The sequence below is a fragment of the Camelus bactrianus genome, chromosome 1 (genome assembly GCF_048773025.1).
Source record: "Camelus bactrianus isolate YW-2024 breed Bactrian camel chromosome 1, ASM4877302v1, whole genome shotgun sequence".
Taxonomy (NCBI): Eukaryota; Metazoa; Chordata; class Mammalia; order Artiodactyla; family Camelidae; genus Camelus; species Camelus bactrianus.
The window spans coordinates 35,659,789-35,683,614 of record NC_133539.1 but is presented as its reverse complement, the minus strand read 5'-3'; the positions used below and the strand labels follow the sequence as shown (position 1 = coordinate 35,683,614).

The 23,826-nt window shown below is 35.3% G+C and overlaps 1 protein-coding gene across 2 annotated transcripts in view; it reads right to left on the bottom strand.

Moving 5' to 3' along the window:
* EPHA3 (EPH receptor A3) overlaps positions 1-23,826 on the bottom strand; it is a 329,660-nt gene that overhangs the window by 6,062 nt on the left and 299,772 nt on the right. For both annotated transcript variants that reach the window (XM_010966442.3, XM_010966443.3), the window contains exons 14-16: positions 17,372-17,521; positions 15,660-15,853; positions 3,132-3,287 (exon numbers count right to left, since the gene is read on the bottom strand). In XM_010966442.3, the coding sequence (XP_010964744.1) occupies positions 3,132-3,287; positions 15,660-15,853; positions 17,372-17,521 (500 nt within the window). The remainder of the gene's footprint in view (positions 1-3,131; positions 3,288-15,659; positions 15,854-17,371; positions 17,522-23,826) is intronic.

Below are 23,826 nucleotides of genomic sequence, written 5' to 3'. Positions count from 1 at the left end.
AGTTTCTGCAGTCACTCATGCCCTTTCTCTTTCTCTCTTCCCTTCTCATGTTAACTTTCCAAAATCCATTTTAGATAATGAAATATTATGAAATATATTTTTCAATATGCTGACTGAATACAACTGCACATTTTCTAGATTTTATTGAAAATTAGATGACTTGAGTAGCTGGCATGTAAATGAAATCCCTAAACAATTGAAATAAGTTAATATTTATTTGAGTATGAAGCTCTATTGATTTTTCCCTGTGAGTGATATTATGGATAGAAAAACAAAAACAAAGACAAAAACAAAAACAAATGGAAAACCCTTTTATAGGTATCTCTGTCTTATTCTAGGAGACTCTCTAGAGTTATTCGGTCAAGGGACACAGAGAAAATAGGGGTTGAAAGGAATCAAATTTAAACAATAAGCCCAATAATAGCAGGAGTTATCTCCTGGGTGGCAGAATCACAAGGCTTTATTTTTTCTTTCTTGTATTTTGTTTTAAATTTTCTTTACTGCTTCTTTAATAAAGCATTATTTAAAAATAAAAAAATAAGCCCAAGATTGCAAAAGAAAGAGTGAAATATTGAGTTAAATATTGTATAGTATTTAAGGTGAGAATGTTGCCTCACTAGATTTCCACAGACTATTAGTGTACTAAATGTATTTTTAAATCTCATTTTTTGTAACATAAACTAGGGGCATGAGGTACACCACACTGCAGAGACCCAAAAAGTAAATAACACTTTTCAAGGAGTTTTAGGTCAATAAATGTTAATTTGATGTTGTGTCTGAATTGAGGAGAAGGGACAGAGGAAAGCACATTGTGGGGATTGAAATACAAAGATATCTGAGACCACCTGGCTCAGTGTGAAGGGCTAACCTGAAAGAGCTGCCTCTCTTAGGAAAAGTCAGCTTTCATCGTGAATGTACACTCACAGGTTGTTTAAATAATAATAACAATTAAGTGAAAATATTCTAGCCAGCCAAACAGAGCTTATGCTCTGACACTGATTTGTTGAGACGAATACATCCCTGCCTTGGAAGTATAGCAAATGCCGCCTCTTTACTTTTTTAAGCAAATAGCTTTCTAAACACATAAATAGATTATAATGTCTGACTATATTTAAACTGTGAGCTAGCAGTTAATCACATTAACAATGTTCTGCCTCATCCACTTCAAATAGCGTTCCATTATCTAAAAGCTCTGAGTGTTGAGGTTTTTATTGAGAATAAATATTTGCATAGCTTTGCCTTTGAAAATCTGGCAGTGGTGCAGAAATGGTCAACTTTGTGTTTGTTCTTTGCTATGCTTCTGTGCTCTAAAGCAGGTGTCTTGTATATCTTAACCCAAGCTGTTTACATTATTAAAATAAGAATTTATAACAATATTTAAATACATTAATATATCCTAGGACTGTGTCTGATCAAAATATACACAACAGAAACTCAAAGCATATTGTCGATTGGGTCAGAAGTCTATTCAAGAAATACTACATTCCACTTTAAACAAGGATACCAACACATGTTAAGTTGACTAGAATGAATTTATTTTCTAAGAACAAATTCTCCTCTTCTATACTAATACACCCTTTCTCTAGATCATTTTGTGACTACGTGTTTCTGATTGGAATGTTATACCACAAATGATAAACTTCTTACCTATTTGTTAGGTACATGTATTTCTTATTAACTATGTCACACACTACTTTTTTGACATCTAATCTGTAACTCTCCAAGGTGACTTTGTTTAAATGATTGACAGGATGACGATGAAAGTCCTTAAATATTCAACAAAAATTAAATATTCAAATATTGGATATAACTTAAAGAAACTTGAGGGCACTGAAGGGTTTATTTAACATTACAAAGATCAAAGATAGAAGAGTCTGACTCAAAGATGAATACAGTTTCCAAAAAGACGATGCAAGCTACAAAATTGTGGACAATTTTTGGTGTATCTGCCCAGCACAAAACCTCTTGGAGCAGTCCTTTATCTTTTCCTCAGGAAAGGACCCCTAGAGCCAAGTTTATGCTCTCTCACTCCACCTCCTTTGAACAGAAATGATTAGCTCGTGGCAAACAAACGTGCGTTTGGAGAAGCCAATCTATAAGCAGGGCTGAGGCCATCAGAATGTCTCTCCTGGGGAACTGGAACAAAGAAAGTTGGACCCTGGGCAGTTGAGTGGCATACCAAGGTTGTATGATCTCAGGTTGAGAAAGCCATTTTCAGCTATGGAAAAGGATTCCATCTCATTAGAAAGTAAATTCTTTCTCATTCACAGAGAGATGGAGACTGTGACTTCCAGGTTATCACTTCCTGTTCCTAATTTAGCATAGTTTGTGAATGAAGGTGAATTTCATGGATTATTCACTGGATTCATTTGATCCCTTATAAACGCCCCTCCTTAAGCCCATGGATTTCTCATATCAAAGAATTCCTATTACCGAAGGAGACCTATCATAACACAGGATCCTTGTCTAAGAAATATAGCATATTACACTTAATTATCATTAGCTTTTAACATGTGATGTCACAAATTAATATTAATATATATTAATTATGCATATTCTGTCTTTCCAAAATGACAAGAAGCCTTTTAAATCATGACTTAAATCTATTTATAACTTTATTTTCTAGCATGAGATCACACAATAATAGATGATGATAGAAGATGTTTATTTAGTAGCTGTGAAAACTACTTTTGGACTTCAGCATGTTTCCTTGTATACCAGATTATCCACTTATTTCTCAATTTGCCATTTCCATAGAGGTTAAGCTTTGTTAATAGCAGAAAATTGCAAATGCAGGGATATATAAATCATCATGATAAATTGGTTTATGTTTTAAATCAGGTGCTTGGATCTGTTAGGGTTGGGTATGGATATGTATCTGTTGGTCTTTTTGAAGGAGGTCATAGTTCAGTGAAGACACCTATTGTGGGGACCTAGCATGAGGAATAAAGACACATCAACACTCATCAATTTAGAAGGTGTCCTTGACAGAGACCCAGGAGCCAGTTCAGTGGTTACTGAAGAAAGTTAAGTACCTCAGAGATTCATCTAATATTTATAATACATTAATCCAAAACATGTATGTCCACCAGAAAGTTCATAATCATTCAGTCTTAAAAACATTTCCTTACTCTGTGGAAATCTTGGCTACGGTGTCACAAGAACTGTACTCTACGCCGGTGAAGATTTCCTTACACTGTGCCATCCGGACACCATTAAGCCAGTCACCTGTTGTGCGGAAGGTAGTAATGTCAACGTTGCTTTGGTCCAGAAGAAGGTTTGATGGCCTGCAAGAAAAGAAAATTCCAAAGGGAGAGAGATCAGGAGTTGGCAGAATTGCTGCGTGTCAAAATTTGACACCAACATCAGCAGGAACTTCCAGACTTCATGTGGCACTCCTGTTTATTTGTGAAATTTATCTGCCATGAAGGCTTCATCAGCTCAAGCTGGCAGCTTTGCAATCGTCTTGTCTCAGTGCTCCCCTTCTCCACCCACGACTGCTTTTTAAATTATTGAAACTCTGCCAGTGAAAAGCATAAATATATCCACACATAGCTTTATAATTTGTTTATGATTTGTTTAACCATTAGCAAAGATGGTGGTGATTTAGGATTCAGTTATAGTTGACATGACACACTGAACACTTTGCTGCCTGCTTTGGTGGATGGATTTGGTTTCCAATATTAAATCCTGCCTACTGGACGATCATCCGTAGACAATGTGCAGGTTGCTGTCTAAGGGACATTTTGAACAACCTGGACTAAACTTACAGCAGGGCATAAAGTCAGTACAGATTTACATAATGTCACAATGTCATTAAAAGTAAAAATTACAAAAGGAATCGAAAAAAGTAGATGAGTAACAATAAGTGGAAGTAATAAGTGAAATTCTCACATATGTGACAACACCAAATGGATTTTATTATACAGATACAGAGATAGATAGATAGATGGATAGATAGATAGATATAGATATGACTGTGATTTTTATCGCAGAATATGCATTAAGCATTTAGAGAACTTCTAGGATTGCTTTATATAATCACAGGTCTAACCTTAGATCTATGACCAACGACATAGATCTATGACTGCAGATCTATGACCAAGCTCTGGTCAATCAAAGGAACATAAAAGGAATCAAAAGGGATGTGAAAGAAATGGACAATATTTGCATCCCTGAAAAGCCAAAAGAAGCAGCCGATTGATAAACTGCCTTGGGTTGTTTTTGTCAGCTTTCAGTGACTTCTTTAATTGTCCTTGGACTCATAACACAGGGACCAGGTGGACACTTGACTGTCCTTTTCTTTATGCTCTCCTCTTAGGAAGGGAGTTTGTGTAAAAAGTAGTTATGAAGACCTTTGCTTTTAGATAAGTAATAATAATAATGATGATTATATTGAACATATATGAGAACTTACAGTGTGCCAGCAACTATACTGAGCATAGTACACAGATACCAAGGGCTTTAATCCTTAAGTTAGTTACGCATTGATGCTATGCCCCTATAATACATGTGAAAGCTGAAACCGAAGCTGAGTCACAAATCAGAGTTCTGTCCACATTTAAAAGGACTATTTAATTGGGAGATTTCCATTACTACTGATGATATTTCTTCAACCCATTCCCTAATATGCAAGAGACATGCCTAAATGTGAGGTTAAGATTCTTAAACCTGAACAACTGTGTATCATGCCCTAGACCTGCATGCTGTCGCTAGGGAGACATGGAAGGAATGTATATTCATCTGGATTTTTATGTGGACAATTCAATTTATTTGATACAAATAAAATTTTAATTAATTAAAATAAGTTTGATTATTTGATAAAAATGAACTTTTAACACAATTTTAATGCTGAATTTAAGAGAACGTTGAGAACATGGCAGTTTGGTTCTGTTATATTTGCATACCCTGTGTTAAATGCAGATCAATAGCTAGTCTCCTCCTGGTTGGTGAAGGGGGGACAGTGGAAAGTACAGGACTTTTCAACCTTCCTTCCATTAGACTAAGCTACCTCAATCCTCTCTACTCCATGTGCTTGAATTATAAATTAAAAAAATTAAAATTAAGGAGCTTATAATTTATATTTATGTGCTATGGTTTAGTTTTAACTAACTCTTACAGGTGATCTAAGAGAAAGAAAGAAATAGAAATTAGGCATTATTTTACAAAGCATTAATTTTCCTTTGAGGAATATCTAGAACACTTCAAAATACAAACATAATAATTTAGAAGTTATTCTCTTCTGGAACATATATAGAAAAATTTTTCTATGATTCTCTAAGTAGCTCATCTGAAAAAAAAAACAGTTTAAAAAAATAATTGAAAATTCTTTGTTTGTGTTTGTTTTTTTCCTATGAACTTGAGGAATTACAGATATAGACACACAACGCAGGTTCCAAAATGTACATGATATTCTTGGGTTATTTTGAATGACCATTGTGAGTGAAATAGCCTTTGTCACTGGTCAACATTAGATATGACATTGGACCCATTTCATAAGACATTGACTCAGCAAACAAAATGGATAGGAATAGCATTAAATCAGGTGTGAGAAAATTTTATAAGGAAAATGACGTGAGACCTAGAAAGGAGACAATTAAATATTAGACTATCCACAGGCGTGCATGCACACACACAGGCAAACTTACACCCCACAGCCTGGATTTCGACAGTAGCCACAGTATAGAATCTAATGTTGCCTCTTGTCGACTCTTGGTCCCATGAATAGCAATACTTTTATACTTACAGGTTTGTGGGTATGAAGACTCAAACCCCAGGATATTTATGCAGAGTATTTATGAAGTGTGCCTAATAGCAAAATGCAGAATTTTTCCCTCTCAACTCAGAATCGTTTGTATTTTTAAGCTCAATGCAATAGCCAGACTCAACAAGAGTTTAGAGAAAATTAGTATAAACAAATTGAAATAAGACAGGACGTGCGGATTAGGGATTAGAGTGACCCCAACCGAGTTTTTCTGTTTATTACTTGGATCAAAGTATAAGGAAGACAAAGAATGACCTAATTTTAATGCCAGTGACCTCAGAATAACCAGCCCTGCAAAGTATCATTTTTCCACTTCCAGGATTTCTCTGGGGAATTCAAATAAAAATTGGTTCCTTTCCTCCTCCGAGAGGACATCTGGAGAGTTTATCAATGGATAGGAATTTGTCTCTCACTGTGAAGAGCCTGTGATGTCTCTTCATGCGCACCAGGGGAATGTGGGCTTTTTGAGCAGCTGCAGGCATTGGCGTTTTTTTAGACCCAGCCCCAGACATTGGGTCTGAAGGGGAAATTTATAGGCTGGGTGATGTGCACCGTGAGCTCACACTTTTACTAGACAAATTAGATGGGTTTCAATCCGTGCAGCTGTAAACGATGTCCTGCAGAGTTCCACCTGATCTTTTACAGCTTTTCATAAATCAGTACCTACTGGCCGCAGACTGCAGTCATTAAAAAGAAATCATGGAAATTACATGTTTGCTCAAGGGAAGCAAAAAATAACTTTCCTCCCTTTCTTTCCCCCTCCTTGTATTGAGGCTTGTGAATTATTCTTTTGTGGATTTCCATACGGTTGCATTAAAGAGGTACACATATATTTTCTTCCCATCAACTTCTATTTTATCTGTAAATGCTCATACCAATTAGCACCAGATACTGGGGAACAAATGTTAATAAATAACTGCTAGTCCCAAGAATATCTTCTCATAATAATCTTATTTCAATATTGCATTAGAATTCTAAATCACTAAAATTGAATGTTGTTTTATTTATAACATAAAAAGACTCCTTTGTGTTTACAAAGGGCTTTATTTTTTATGCATTAAAGTAATGATTAATATACATTTCTTTAATGAATAAGTAGATGCCTTCTGAGTCTAGAAGTAAATATTAATAATATCAGTGATTTATTCTATTACCCTGTAATTACCTGTTTCTTGTCTGTTGTGAGTAGTTTCAGGGACCATATTAACTTTTAAGAGTAATTTCTCAAAGGCAAAATATTAAGTGTATGTACCTTGAGTAATGCCTGAAAATATTTTTTCAACACCTTTTATAATTTATTGTTAATATTTTTGTTTCAAATGGTGTCAATATATTTCAAGGAGAAAATATTGTATTTGACAATTCTTTAAATGAGAATATATGATAATCTTAATCTTTTTATCTTTAACATTAGAAATTCTAGATAAAATTAAATGAGTTTAACTTGTCATCAACAACTAAAAATAATTTTGACTATATACAGTTCCCAACAGGAGACTAGTATATAAATGACACATTAAGGAGGAGTAAAGTCATTGTGTTTATTTTAATTGTCCTGAGGCCTTAAGGACAAAAATCTTAGCAGTTATAGATATCACATCTGGTTTAATTTCTCCCAGTGGTGAAATTACTGCTTTGATTTTTAAGATTAAAAAAAAAAAATCACCTGGGTATTTGGAATATTTGCTTCCCTCTAGAAGGTTCTGTACCATATTTGTTCAGTGAGAAAGTCACCTTGTCAGTTTCAGAAGTGGAGGTCAAAGTCATTTTGAGGAACAGATTTTTTTGGTCATTAGATTTCTCTTAAAGGATATAGTATTTGTCGAAACAGCAGTTATTCTTAAAAAGAATTATATTTTGTTCTCTTAGAGATCAAAAGAGTTTTATTAATGCTAATTCAGTGCCATTAACAGGGGAAAATTGTAAGTACTACTTATTTTTATTCCTATTTACCTTGCAATGTAATAAAGACAAATCCTTACAAAGTTAGCAATCAGTGCAATGGTACAGTATATTTAAAATCATTTCAATTATATTAACTAACTATAACTGGGTCTTCAGAATCTTATTCTAAATATTTAAAATACATTGTTTGTCTTTATACCATTCAATTTGGTTACCTTCACTTTAGAAACTCATTCTAAATATATAGAATGTATTATTTAATTCTTTATGCCCCAAATTAATATTCTTCAAATTTACAATAATAGTATTGAGGAATCCAATGACCTGGAGTGTGAAAATTTTGTGAATTTGAAGAACAAGTCATTTCTCTATTTCATTTTATAGATATAAATATCCAAAAATAAAAAGGCACTTTACTGCCTAAATAGCAATGAATTAATTCATCTGTTATTTTTATCTATTTTTAGTCTTTTAAAATTTTTAAAATTAAAAAAATTTTAATTTAGTTACATTCAGGAAAGTTATTGAATCAGTTTACTTAAAACCAGGAGCTATATTTTATACATAATGTAAGACTAATTATCTTTTATATTAGTATTACATGAAAGATAAACAATATATAAGTATTATATAAGTATATATAATGTAAAACAAATCTTTAAAATAGTTTCTTTTAAAATATGAATTTTGCATAATTTTTATCTGTATAACAAAAATGTGTTGTGAAGTAAGAGAAAATTTTATCATTACTATTTCCTATTTATTTTTATAGCAGCATTTTCTATCAAGAACTTCTCTGAGAAAGATTTCTCCAGTTCTTAAAAAGAGGAAGGGAGCTTTATTTTTACCCTTTTATGCATGTACATTATGACTATACTTTTCTTTCTTTTTTTTTAACTTCTCAAAAGCATTATTTTCCACATTGCTTTTTCCTTTTCATCATCAAATTATAACTAAATCTCTTAAAATTCCGTATCTCATTTATCACTCTAAAAGAGTCAAAATAGTTCACTAAAGAACCCAATGTCCTTCTCATTGCTTTACGGAATGACCTTTTTCCTCAGTTGTCTTTTTTTCCCTCACTCTTCCGCAACTTTTGATAAAACAGTTCATTCTAAGCACTTTCAGAAAATTGCTTGAGCTGTGGTTTCTGTAATGGTCCAAGTCTCATTCTTAACTCTGGTTATTCCTGCTCCTACCTACCATGTCACATTCTTCTGCTCTGTAATTGGTACTGTTCCCCGAAGCTCTAAACAGAGAGCATTCTCTTTCTCTCTGGGTGGAGGTCTATGCGGTAGGGTTAATGTTCTGAGATAATAACTAATGTTTCATACGTTTTTCCTTCTAGGATTGCCATCCACTGGCATTGATTGGCTCTGTAGACCCCTTATGAGGAGCCTGAAATCTCCGTAATTACCACCACATTCTGTTACACACTATGGAAGCATTCACTCATTTCAATCAGCTTCTCGGCTCTGGTAGAGTTTTGAGGTCATGACTTCTGCACTAAGTGACTGAGGTATTTCAGGACTTCAGAAACACCCCCAGCTGCAGGGCAGCACCGAAGCAGCAAGAAGCTGGGAAGTTCAATCTGGAAGATTGGGAAGGGGGAGGTCTCAGTGTCAACCTATGTGGACAAACACCCTCCGCCACTCACAGGTTAAAGTCTCCTGGTAATCCATGGGATAGGACAGCTTTAACCAGAAATTACATTCTTATTAGAAGAATAGGGATGGATATATTTGCAATCAGCATGACTAGATTGAGGTTTGTACCTGCTAAACATGATATTAACTGTGTTTTTTAAAATGTTCTTTCCAGAGAGAAAGCTCTAAATTGGATCCCTAGATTTAATCTCTCCGCCAGCTTGAGATGTAAATTTCCAGCTTCTTGTGGGACTCAGTCTTGCGTGCAAGATGCTCATCTGCCCAGCAGAGCTGTTCTTCCCTCCGCCATTCCTCCCCCGGCAGTGAGAGCACTGTTCTCAGGGTGATCCTCGTTCACCAGGGAGTGCTCTCTGGTGCTGTCACTCTGCACATCTCCTTAATCACTGTGCCCTATAACACTCATGTCACTAAAATCTTCTGAATTCACACCTTTTCTTTTCATTTTCTCTACTCTACACTAGCACAAGTCCTTTCCAAGACGACTGAAGTCACCTCCTTACTCCTTAACATGACCGTCTTTACCTGCCACTTTTCTAGGGAGAGCTGCCAGAGAACCGTTTCACAGATACATCATCTAAGTATTTTCAGTGGCTCCTCTTTTCCTCGTGAACAAAAGCCCAACTTTCTAGAGATGACATTAAGTCTTCTGTGATCTGGTGAAATCATCTCTCAGGCTCTTTCCTCATAATTTCCTTTCTTATCCTATATTACAGCAGAATTGTCTTATGCAATGTAAATGAAATATCCTAAGTTTTTGTGTCTTAATTTTTTGGACAATGTCCCCCTAGCCTGGTACAATCTTATCCTGTTACCAGCTCGTATAAATTTCACCCGTCATCCAAAAGCCACTTCTCTACAACTGCCAGAGAATCTCAAAGCTAAAAGTAAAGTCATCCTTCCTTCATGATCCCTAAACACCTTGTCTTCTTGCTCCAATAAATACATATTCAGACGGATATTACAGTTGACCCTTGAATGACAACAGGGTTAATTTTTGGTCAGTCCTCCCCATCTGCAGTTTCTCATATCCATGGTTCCTCTGTATCCTCAGACTCAACCAGCCACAAACTGTGTAGTAGCATACTATTTACAGTTGAAAAGCATCTGTGTGTATGTGGACCCATGCTGTTCAAATGCACATTGCTCAAGGGTCAGCTGTGGAAGTATTTCTGAACTTTTTTCCCTCCAGTTTTCAATGTAAGCCTTTGAGGGTGGAGGCTGTGTCTCTTCACCTGTATAATCATCACAGGGCCTAGTATAATGCCTTGCACAAAGTAACTGCTAACGAAACATTCGTATCTTCCTATACATATACAGTCAAAATTTAAATGTATGCAGGTCTCCTCCAATTACTCTCCTTTTAGGAAAATAAATCACTTACTAGAAAACAAACTTAAATAATATTTAATATAACTTCCCTTTACTTCTCACCACTTTTTGCAACAGCTAAGTAAGTTTTTAATCCAATACACGCTGGCCATCTGCTTAAACACCTTCTCCACATCCAGCAATGATACTCCCAAAGACGCTCTCAGTGGAAGGTTCTTTGGGAATGATTCTCTCATGAATCATCAACTCTAAGGTAGTTTGAAAAGTAAAATAATGCCTTATAGAAAGATTTCTGTTACAGTATATGAAATAAAATTTGCCATAAAACTAACTAGACTCGGGCAGACTCTGGAAAATAACATCCCTATAAAAACGATAGAACGATGCTGCTTTTTCCTAAAGGACTCTATTGACACAATTCTATACATTCATTGATCCCAATAACGAAGAAGTCATTCAGAAATTTGAATCTTTGGTGCCATCCACAAACTCAGGTTGAGACAGTCGCCTAGTGTGTTTTGAGGAGACTGTTTCTGGAGTTGAGCTGACAGAAAGAGACATGAAATTTTGCTTGGGTGAAAAATTTAGGCTTTTACCATTATGTCGAAGGTCTGCAGAAATTGGTATAATGAATAGAAAAAAAAAAAAAGAGAGAATATTTTTTCTAAAAATTGTGTGCCTGTTGAAATGGAAATTTATTATTATTTCAGCAATTATGTAATCACCTGCTTAACAGATATTTACTGCATTTCCAGTATCAACCTGGCACTGGTAACCTGAGGGAAGCATGGCCTCGGATTGCATAGGGCTTGAGCCAGCTGAAGGAACAGATACTTGAAAACACACACCACTGAATTAAAATCATGATAAAGAACAGAGACAGTGGTCTGTGAAGGAATACTCGTGTTGACTTTTAAGCCATGTAGTCAGAGAATGACTCAAATAAGACGAGACGCAGGCGTTGCTTCCAAAGGGAAGCTGGATGCAAAGGAGGCTCTTAGACAAGGAGAACAGCATGTGCTGCTGGCCTTGTGTCTGAAGAGCTCTGGCTTCCTGAAGGAACTTGGACTTGGTCACTCTGGCTAGAGTGGTGTTTCAGCGTAAGTGGCACAGGCTGAAAGGTGGAAGTGCCCCTCCCCCCCAAAGCAGTTGTGTCAGTCAAATAGCATCACTTCTCTGTTTTGAATGCCTTCATGGGTTCCTCATGCATTTGCATTTCAAAAAAAAGAAATCCAGAGTCCTCACCACGGCCTGGGTGACCTCAAGTGCCCTGGCTTGTGTTTGCCGTCTCAGACTCACGATGGACTCTCCCTTTCCTTGCTGCTCTTTGTTAATGGTGCTGTCCTTCTGCTACTTCTAGAACTCTCCAGACTCATTTGCAGTTTCTTTTTCCTATGCCAAGAATACTTCTCTTTTTACGGGGAGGAGGAGTCTTTAAACAGCTGGCTCTCTTCCTTTCTTTAGTTCTCAGCACAAATATCATCTCTTCAGAGGGCTTTTTCCCAACCACCCTGTAATAATCCATCACAACTTTTTATTTCCTTCCTGTAATCTGTCTATTGTCTATTGTACGTTCTGTAATGCAAGCTCCAGGATGGTAGGAACCGTATTTGTCTTCTTCACTGTTCTCCAGCGTCTACACAGACCAAGCACAGGGTAGATTAGCATATAATAAACAGTTGTTGAAAAATAAAGAAATTAATGTTTGAATAAAAGAAATGACATTGGAGAGTCAGAGCTATTTAAATCATCAAAAAGAAGGTAGTTTTTTTTTCACAAGGATAATGAGAATTCAAAATTGGTTATAAAAAGGTGACTGAACATATATATATATATATATATATATATATATATATATATATATATATATATAAACAACTGATCAATATCTTTTTATCAATATATAATTAATCAATATAGATTGATAAGAAATCTCTGAAAGTTCATGAAAAGATGCTTGGAGTGGGGCAAGAATGGAAGCAGGGGACACATTAGGAGGCTACTGCAGTGGTCGAGGTCAGAGGGGAAAATGTAGAAGAGAATGTTTGCAGTGAAAAGGGAGAGAGATGCGTCATGCTGATCCAAAGATCACCTGGGTCAAAGTCTGGAGGGCAAGAAAGAAGTGCCAAGACGAGCTCTAAGCCTGACTGGGCAGATGAATTGGTGCCGACCTTCAACTGAATTAGGAAGGCACCAGAAGGATGAGGCTACCAGGAGATCATAAAAAGATAAAATTACAGAATATTACGGTTCAGATGTCTTTGAGACTCTTATTTGATAAGTTTGGCTCTCAAGGGTGGTAGAAAAATGAGGAAGTAGTTGGCAGAGATGTGGGGCCCACAGAGGTGATGTTGACAACCAGCATCTTCTAAATTCCTCTGATGATAAGTCACCTGGAGGTTTTAATCAAATGTCCAGATTCCATTCCCCTTTCCTACAGATTCTGAATCAGTAGCTTGGGATAGACCTGGATATTTGTGCATTTAGTAAGTTCCCCTGATGATTCTCATGCTAGGGAAATTTGAGAAACAATGTAATTATTTTTATGGTAACGATCTTGCAGAAATAAAGAGCCTGCATATGCAGGAGAGAGAGAGAGAGAGGGACTGAGGATTTGGCTCTGACAGTAATTGGATGTACACTTCCTCTCCTGGAATTGCAGAAATGAGGGGAGAGAGAAATAGAGAAAGGGAGAGAGGAAGCATTTGCCTCTGACGTTGGATGAACACTTCCTCTCCTTCACTCTTCTAATTAGAGGCAAGAAGGAGCTCACAGAGAAAGAAATGTGACAATGAATATATGTGTGTTCGTGTATAGCTGAAAAATTGTGCTGTACACTGGAATTTGACACAACATTGTAAAATGATTATAAATCAATAAAAAATGTTAAAAAAAAAAAAAAAGAAGGACTTTCCACACTTGTAATTAGAGGAAAGAACAAAAAGGCGGGTGGGTGCAGGCACCAGTATGTTTTTGTTTTCCTGCTGGAATTTCCCATCTGATAACTTGTATTGTCTCAATAAAACGTGTGGCAAGGGCATCACTGGAAAATTAAAGGGGAAAGGGAATGAGTTTAATCACCTATGAAAAAGAATAAAACAATCATTGGCAAAAATGGGAAAAAATTTTTTGAAAGGAAAGTAAGATCTCTTGACATTGTTGCATGGCAACTTGAGATTGTTGTTAATAAATTTATAATGGCAAAATCTTCCCAGTTTTATACTTTAATGGCAATAAGTAAACATATAAACACAATTTCTAAAACTTTTACATTTAGTGAATTAAGGTGGATGGCAAGTCTTAGAAAAATACTTCCTTAAAATTACATGTTTTGTGACAAAATACATGGAATCTATTAGAGTATTAAATAATATATATTTGGAGAAAAAATATTCAATGCACTTCAATAAGAATGGAATGGTGAATTAAAGAAAACTTGGATATGAGGATATGTCCTCACAAACTATGACCTGATACTAAGACTGTTTACCCACATAAAATTGGATTTAAACATCTCTTGATTATATTACATGAGTTAGTCTTTATATTGATAATAACATCCAATGGAAATGGTTTGAATGCTTTTTTATGATATGGAAAGAATTGAAAAGATGTTCTTTTTTGCTTTGATTGCTATTGAGTAAAGATCAAAAGAAATGGCTTCAGGGTGCAAAATGAGGACCATACGGCCCAGGGGAGGACAGGTTTGTTATTCTGTCAGTTGTTAAACTGTCAGGTGGATTTCTAAAAGAGTCTGTACAGTCTCTCTCTGCAACTTAGAACAGAGATTCATCCTTACAGGGTATGGTATCAGTAGTTTTACCTACTGAATGAATATTCAGTTCAATTTTAGTGACCCTCCCTAAACGTCATCTCTAACAAATAACCTGTGATTCTTATATACTGATATTAAGACATTGATTCAAATTTTCTTTATTCTTCTTATTCAAATATAATATTAAAACTGGATCATGTATGCTCAATATAATTGCTCCTAATAAAGTAAAAAATTAAATACTCTATCGTAAAGTGCCTTAGCAAATGCTCTATCAATTTGAAAGTCACAAATCTTGGTAACTGTCAGTAAGAACAACAGATGTGCATAAAAGAAACAAGAAAATAAATTTTTTTTCCAATAGGGCTTGATATTATATCTCTCACACATGAGTCATAGTAAATCATCATCATATAGTATGTATGCATGTCAGTTAATACTGTGAATTTTTGCAAACACTAGATGTAGTTCCTTTACTAAAACTTTGTAATTTTCCTTTAAAAACACACATCATCAAACTGTAAAAGAACCACTTTTCTCTTATGTGTACAATGAGAATATAATTGACATTTCTCAAAGCGACTAAGACAACTCAGTGATTCTTAAGTGGGAGGATTATGCATAAAGTCTAACAGACATCATACATTCAGGGTTGCATTATAGCTATGATGTTTTGACATCGTGTTGCTGTCCAAAAACACTGACATTATTTTACCCTTTGTTTTATCCTCCACAGTATCTAACAAAGTAATTGGCACATGTTATGGGTTAAGAAAATATCTGTATAATCAAGTAGGGGAAATTGGAGACATTGTTATGATTTATGGAACTTTATTGTAAATGAGGAATAAATTAAGACTTTGCTAGAATTCCCCACCTCTAGACTTCCTTTTTTTTTTTTTTTTTAAATGGCATAAAGTGAAAAGAAGCTATGTGTCCAGGGTTTCTAGTTTCTAAAGACTTAAGTCTGAATGTATACACACTTCTGGTCAAGATGGAAGTTAAAAAAAAAAAACTCAGAATTTTATCATTATCACTAAATAGCATGAGATTTCCTCCTGAAAGATTCAAAAGGAAAAAGAAAACACGCCTCTCTAGTCCTGAGCAATAAAAGTATCACGTATGCAGTGGGGGGAGAGGCAGAAAAAAATTAACACTTTGGAGATAGAAAATACATTCATTTCAGAGTGAGTGCAGGATACAAAATCAAATGTGTCACCTTGCTGCTGCACTGGTGATGATCTTCAGACTGCCTGGGTTCCGGATAAGCTTGTCCAGAATGCTGACAATCTGCTCAAACTTGGGTCTGTTGTTTCTGTCTTTCTGCCAGCAGTCCAGCATCAGCTGATACAGCGCAGCTGGGCAGTCCATGGGGGGCGGCAGTCGATAGCCTTCATCCACAGCTTTAATTACCTGTGTGAAAAGCCAAGTTTCCAGAGACTGAAGAGGTGGAATTTCTTTTACTTCTTCATGGGCAGGGCACACTTATACGAATATTTCAAAGTTAAATGGAAAAGTTTTCATTTTAAATTTCTTAAGAGGGTAACTACTTACTAAATAAATATTATCCATGCCCCAAAATGTTATATAAAGGAATGCTGAGACAGAGAAAGTGGATTTAGGAAAGAAAAGTTTGTAAAGAGACTTCTCAGATTAAAATCAAAGGAAATGTTCTATGATACAGGAAATTCAGTAAATTATAAAGAAAATTATTATTTGGTAATACAGAATACTATGGAAACTATATGTGAATGAATGTAGGAAGAATCAACATAGATTTTAGTTCTATCACAGTTTAAATGGTGTCGTCCAAATTGTAGTAAGCTCCTTTGGGAAAAGCCCATGTGCTGCTCAATTAAGTCCCCATTAGTTCATTAGCATTTTTAAATCAGGTAAAGCCATGATTTTCAAACTTAACTGTGTATCAGAATTATCTGGAGTACTTACTAATACACAGAGGACTAACCTCTGATTCCAAAACTCTGGGGAAGGCCTGAGAATTTGCATTCCTATAAATTCCCAGGCCATGCTAAAACTGCTGGTCTAGAGATCACATTTTGAGATCCTCTGATACAGAAAGCGTTTAGAAAATAGAGGTGTGGAAAGTGAGTCTGGTTTTCCCAGTACCATGATAAAACACGGCTTGTTTGAAGAAGTTCAAAAAGGGTTTTATATCCAAATACATTAAAAGCGACTTTATATGTGGTGAGTAGGAAATGACTCAGAGCATCTCAGCTTTCCTTCGTATGTATCTTTAAGATCATGCTCATAGTTTCTGGCTAAGCATAAAGAAAAATCTCTGAGTGCTGATTCCCTATGCCAATAGCATCCTTTCACTGAGCATTAGCTAAACACAACTTATGAAAACAAAGATCCTTTTGAAAAATCATATCACAGTTAAAAGAGAAAGTTAAAGATTATTTTCTCCATCCAAAGACTTCAATTTGTATAACTAAGTTCACGTGCAAGTTTAATACATTATGAGAAACAACATGCTAGAGATTGTTTTGTCTGACTTTGGGAAATACTATATTTAAGTAAACAAAATGTTGGCAGAGATGAATTAATTAACTCTAAAAGGATGGCAGACACGTGTAACTTACTAAAGTTACACTGAAACAATTTTGTAGCAGAAATACTTTGAACATTCCCTGGTATCTATTATTATGTTGTTATGCACTTATTTCATTACATTTTATTACAGATGTCTTCATTTTGTCTCATTTCTAAATCCTTGCTTGAGGGAAAACTGTAAAGCCTTCAGAGCAACTCAATTAATATCTTTGCAAGATTTGGAAACAATTTCATTTCTTCTAAGTATTCTGTTTCAATGTCACAAACTGGGAGCCACCTGGTTTCATTATGCTCCACTTCCCTGCACAGCTTGATCTCCTAATCTGAACCCATAACTCATCGACTACAAATACTTACATCCTGATTGGACATCTCCCAGTATGGTCTCTCTCCATAGGACATCACCTCCCAGAGAACAATCCCGTAACTCCATACGTCGCTGGCTGATGTGAATTTGCGATAGGCTATAGCTTCTGGTGATGTCCACCGGATTGGGATCTTCCCTCCCTTGGAATATAAAATCATGTATACAGATGTCACGAATGACTAAAACCTATACTATACATTATATCTGAAATTAGACTGAATTTTTCAAGGTATTTCTCTTCTGAAATGGAATGTGGGTTTCTTCTGATATATCTTTATATTCTCCTATTTTAATACCAAGCAGGAGTGAGTGGTATACTATTTACTGCAATACTTACTTCCAATCAATTTGGGAAGATTTTGAAATGACGAAAGGAAAAAAAATTGAACACTCCTTAAATGCTGACATTTTATACCAATTACGGCACATTTATTGGTCATCTGCAACAAAACAACCTGAAGTAGACATGCTGTGTTATACATTAGAATTGAACGAGGTATCTCAAATCAATGTCTGCTGATTTAAAATAGATTTATGCACAATCTTTAGTGCAGAATGTGAACAAGGTAATATTTGTAAAGAATTTACACCACTCCTTGATACATAAGTTCTTATAGGTATTTATTAATTGAATAAATTCAAAATAAAATTATACTTCTTAAAAAACTCTTCAATACATTCATCAGTCATCTTAATTAATTTACTCAGTGCCTCACTCCATCATTAACCAGTGAAGTACCTTCCATGTACTAGGTAGGCACCATTTGAGCTAGGAAGATACAATAACTACATTCTGAGAACTTAGTCTAAAGGACAATATTGCTTCTATGAGTTATGGCAGATATAAAGGTATAACTCCCATGGAATTTGCTCTTCAGTTTAATAAATACATTTAATAAAGATGTGCTGAGTAGCAACCATATGGGAAGTATTACACTAGTCATTCTGGGTGAGACAAATATAAATAGCATACTGGCCCTTCTGTTTGGGAAATATCAGGCAAACAGGAATGCTAATTAGTTGTTGTGAAAAATAATGCAGAAAGAAATAAGTATCTAGCGCTTTGGTTCTCAAACTTTACAATGCATACGAATCACCTGGGGTTCACTCTCATGAAAACGGAAATTCTGATTCAGTAGCTCCAGAGTGTGGCCAGGGTCTGCATTGCTGAAAAACTTCAGGTGATGTTAATCATGCAGTTTACCGACCTTCTGCTGAATGGGAAGGCAGTAGTGGAGACTCTGATGTAGAGCACAGAGCTGAGATTCTCACTCGCATCCGAATTGAGCCTTGTAAGATGTGTCAATTTTTGATACAATAAGAAAAAAGGGATGGATGTCCCAATCTTACGCCATATTCACCAACGTACTCCATTGACATGGTACCTCACAGCACTACACTGGTTCTTAAATAATGCTGAAAGGTGTCAATATATTGCTTTAGAGAAATGGATTGGCAATTTGGCAGGTAAGTTATTAAACCTCATTAAGCCTGAATTTCCTCATCTGTTATTTGGGAAAGTAATAGTGCTGGTGCATAGCACGGTTGTGAGGCTAAATGACAAATTTCAGTAAAATCTCTAGCATAGTTTCAGTCATATAGGAAAGTCTCAAGAAACATTAGCTTGATACTCCCAAACTCTGAGGGAAATGGCATAAATCAAAGCACAGAGGAGGGAAATGTATGTTTTGGAGGAACGGTTTCTAGGTGTGATAATACTACAGAGAATGCGGAGGCATATAATAAGAAGCGGGGGGAAGGTCGAATTGGGATTTAATTATAAGTATACTGAGCAAGTATTATCCTGAAGAGGAGAGTGGCATATGGGATTGGAGCTAGCTCAGCAAATGCAACACTTCCCTTCAATGATTTCATACAAGTGAGCTGTCCAGAATGAGTGCTGTCAGAAGGTCTCTGAAGGAGGTCGGGCTTACACTGGGTTTTGAAGAATGCATGAAACTGTAGAAAAGTGAGTCAGAGAGGAGGAATAAGCACAGCCTTCTTGAGAAGCCACCAGCCTAAGGGTACTGCGATTTATACTGGCGATGGGAAATCAAGTCGGAGGGGATGGGAGCCAGACTAAAAGAGCTTTGGGAGTTAGTGAGAAACACTACAGTGCTCAATGTGCACCCGAGTAAAGATGGCCTAGAGCCAGAAAAACAGGACAGAAAATACTTATCTGTCACAGAGATGAGAGGGCATATAGTTTTAGAAGTTGCCCCTTTCTTTTCTCTCTCACTTACACTCACTCTTCTTTATAGTTTGCATTTTTTCAACAAAAATTTACAAGATCCTTTCTCATGTTTAAATTTGGAGGCTTTTTTCCCCCAGCCTAATGTTGCCCATTCTCTGCTAATACATTCAATCTTAAAAATAATAATAATAACATTTTTTTAAAGAATCAAGTTAATTTATTTGTACCTGTCTAGTCCAAGTTTGGGTTTTAAGGAGTCAAGATTTCAAATATTATCCCTTAATTTTGACAGAAATAGAATTATACGTTTGGCATTTAACAAAATCTACTCAAGATACCAAATGGAATCACTGGGCATATATTCTCTCCTTTTTTTTTTTTTGGAGAACTCTGAGAATTAACAGCAGTCAAACAAATTGTATTCATGGGGCAAAGAAAAGATAACATTTTCAAATCTCAGCTGAATGTCTTCTCTCTGCTACAGACACTTTGCCCAGAAACAAATTACAAAAAGCATAAAAATAGCCGAAGGAAAGAAGAAAAGTCCTTTCCATGTTGAAAACTTTGTATATATTTAGGAAATATAAGGCACAGATGCATGTCACCTTATTAAGATCTCTGGTTGAAGTAAGTATATAGGCATTAGGGAGAAAGAAACCCAATAGATTGGTGACAACCACGAACGAGAAGCCCAATTATTGTATTTTACTTCAACCAGGATTAAAATGATACCTGCCAAAGCTGTTTCATCTTTAGTGCTTCATCCCTGATTTCCAGAGAGGAGGCTATTGAGCCTTTTTTTTTTTTTTTTTCAGCAAAAAGATTTTTAAAGATTTATTTAAAAAAGGAAAAGTACATCTCCAAGAATGGGAGGCAGGCTGATTCAAGGGGGGAAAGCCTGTTGAGACTATTTTAATAAATTTTTTTTTTGTTTTCCTTTAATTTTTTAAGGAAAGACACAGCCACACGTACGTTTCAGCTTGGAAGGGGAGTCTTTTCATCAGGGGTTCTGGATACAGACATGAATGCCACTGGAGGGACTGCTGCCACACCCGTCTCTTCAGTGGGAGCTTCGCTCTTACAGTCCTTGACTGAGACTTGTGCAGTGTGTTTTCTAACGCAGCACATGGTTACAGATTCAAGCAAATTATTTCCAGACCAATTTTCCAATCAAACGCTGTCTATTTGCTTTCACTGTGCAAATCTTGTTGAAACATTGTTTAATACCCACACACAAAAGAAGAAACACGTTTGGGAAAATGTATGGTAAATTATTTTAATCAAAACACATACATATTGAATTCTCCTCCCTTGCTAATACGTTTTGTAACTGCTGCAGCCTCACACACCACACACACACACAGACACAATTGTAATAGCAGCTTCAAAGTTTTCAGTGTAACAATTTTGAAACTCATTGGCTGATCTAATAATTCTTACATTATCTTTAACTTTGGACTAATTCTTAACAGAATATTCTGGCTTTGGCACAGTAGTCAGCTGGGAAATGACAGAGAGCTTTCATTACAATATTTGTTAGCTTGAGAAGTGCAGGTCATGGCCTTATTCACTAGTTTGTCATCAAGGATTTTACTCTAAGCTTTGCTCTGGCTCCTAACTGCATCAAAGCTTGAGTTGTTGCTTTGCTTATAGGAAAGCATAAGGAAAGGGGAAATTTTGATTATTTTCCATTTGATTCCAAACTTGTTATTCTGAACACATGAAAGGTAAATAAGTGGTATTCAATCAGCTCAACAATTAAATCAGTTTGCAAATTAAATGTTTCATGAACTTTCCTAGAACTTTTCACTGATCAACTTTTTAGTGTACTAGTCATTTTCTTAGTTGCTGGGCTCTGTTCTAGGTCACTGTTCAGTAAGTTCATATACTCAAAAGTAAATATATTTATTTTAATTACAAATAGGAAACTCTTAATTCATATTTTCCCATATGATATCCATGCAACTCATTCTAAATGAACAACTGGGGCTAATTTGAACTCTTTATTTAGAAGAAAGTGTCAATGAGTAAGTGTTGTTTGCTTTTGCTCGATATTTCGTTCAAATCCCTAGATAATTAGCTTTTAACCCTAGAATTTTAACCCTGGAACATTTAGCTTTCTCATCAGATGACTTTCATTATCTGCTTCCAGGTAGTGTTTTAGACTGATTGGCTTTGCTCTGAGAATGAAGTGATAATCATACATTCCAGACTCTCATCCTGCCCTTAGCCTGCCATCTTATAAATGACACCATCCATCACTGGAGAAGGAAGAGAATAAAGGTGATTGAGGATTATTCATTATTATTTAGGGAATTTTTTTGTCATTGGCAATAGATTTATAATATACTTAAGGCAACTAATAAAGTGTCTAATCTTTGATAGAGTACTTAATAAATGTGTTGCCCTTTCTTTCATTCCAATTCCCTTCAAATGGAGAGCATATTTTTTAGCGCACTTGTATTATTTGCATAAAGAATTTATTAAATGAAGATGTAAGGGATAGCATTTGTTGCTATTATTGCTAAAATTGTATCAGAGTAAGAAGCATTATATAAAACATTTTCCATGATTGGCAAACAACAAGGAGTCACTCTGGCTTTAAGTGAGAAAAAAATATTCATAGTACATACTTCATTTGAAATCAAACTGCAGGAGAGATTCCTTCTGAGCTCATAATATTATTATAGAGACTGAGGAAGGGTGAGGGTACCTGTTATCACAAAATCTTTAAATTCAATAGCTCTTGTCCTATACATTGCCATAAATAAAATTAGTGTGCCCAAACTATAATTTGAAATCATAAGCCTATGAAAAGCTGAATAGATTACAAGGTGAAGATAATGAGAAGAAGCCACACGGGCCTGTGTTCACTGCTGAGAGCAACTGTGTTGTTTAGATACTATATTGCAACTGTGCAGAGGAGGAACTCAGTGAATGTTCATTGACTTGCACTGAATTCCCTTTTCCCTAAATACATGCTATTCGTTTTTCGTGGGAGGCTTTTTCCCTACCTGCTTTTTGTAACTAGCACACTTCTTGGTTGAACATCCTGGTCAATTGTGAACTCATTGGTAGAACACGTGAGGCTCTTCTAGGCCACTTCGGTCACTCCATTTTCTGTGATCCTTCAACTGCTTAATTATCCTGACTAGTCTGGGATGTCCAAAGAAGTAACTGCTTTTCCCCCTTCCTTTCTGCATCCCCACAGTTTAAAACAGGAGTCTGACTTTTTAGCTCTCCTATTTACAATACCTTGTTTCTTGGAGGAGTGTGTAGTTTTTCTTGAGAGAGAATAAGATTAATTATTTTATAAACTTAGAGTAGTAGATTTTACTGAAGATCTATGATAATTTTGAGAATTAAAAAAACATACAGTTCATTTTTAGAAAATAATACATTAAATCTAATTTTTAGAATATATGTAAATACCAAATAAGAATGAGCTAATATCTAGCATAATAGTTTTTTAAAAATCATATAATTTTCTAATATACTCTTCTTTCCCCTCATGCTATGACTTAATAATTCTATTAGTCTCATAATGATAGTAAGTATAAGAATCACTGATTATCAATTTTTGATAGTATCTATAAAATTATTAAAATATCTCATAGGATGGGATCATTGTTGGATTAAGCATTTCAGATTTTGCAGAATGCTATAAAGATTTTCATCTGACTCCATAAATAATATGCATTCCATATCAGTTGTCTCAATATGACTGTTGTAGATATTTTACCAATCTAAAAATGCCAGCAATAATTTAATAAATATTTTTAGTCTATATACATGAATGTTACTCCATTCCTTTGTAAGATGAAGATAAGTAAAATTTTAAAACATAAAAAATATCTATGCATAAGTAAGACTCAAATGCTGGCTGAAAATAAGTAACATTTATCTGCTAGGTGAATATATCTATTCATGAGTTTACACCAATGACATTTTAATAAATGAAATCAAAACATCAAAAATAAAGTAAGCATGCTTAAAATTTAGAGCTTTGAGCAGAAAATAATTATAAATTTCAAGTGTTAGATCAAAAGCAAATGAGAATGAAATTTAACAAGAATAAAAAGGTATAGTATTTGTTATGGTAAGTTTGATACCCCAAAGTTCAACATTCTAGGAGATTTGAAGGCAGATGGCTAGTCTGTTGCATAATTTTCCACAAATGGCAATATATTCCACATTATTCCATGTAACTTGCAGTCCAGTGTGGACTGGAGAATTATAAAGTACCTGAGA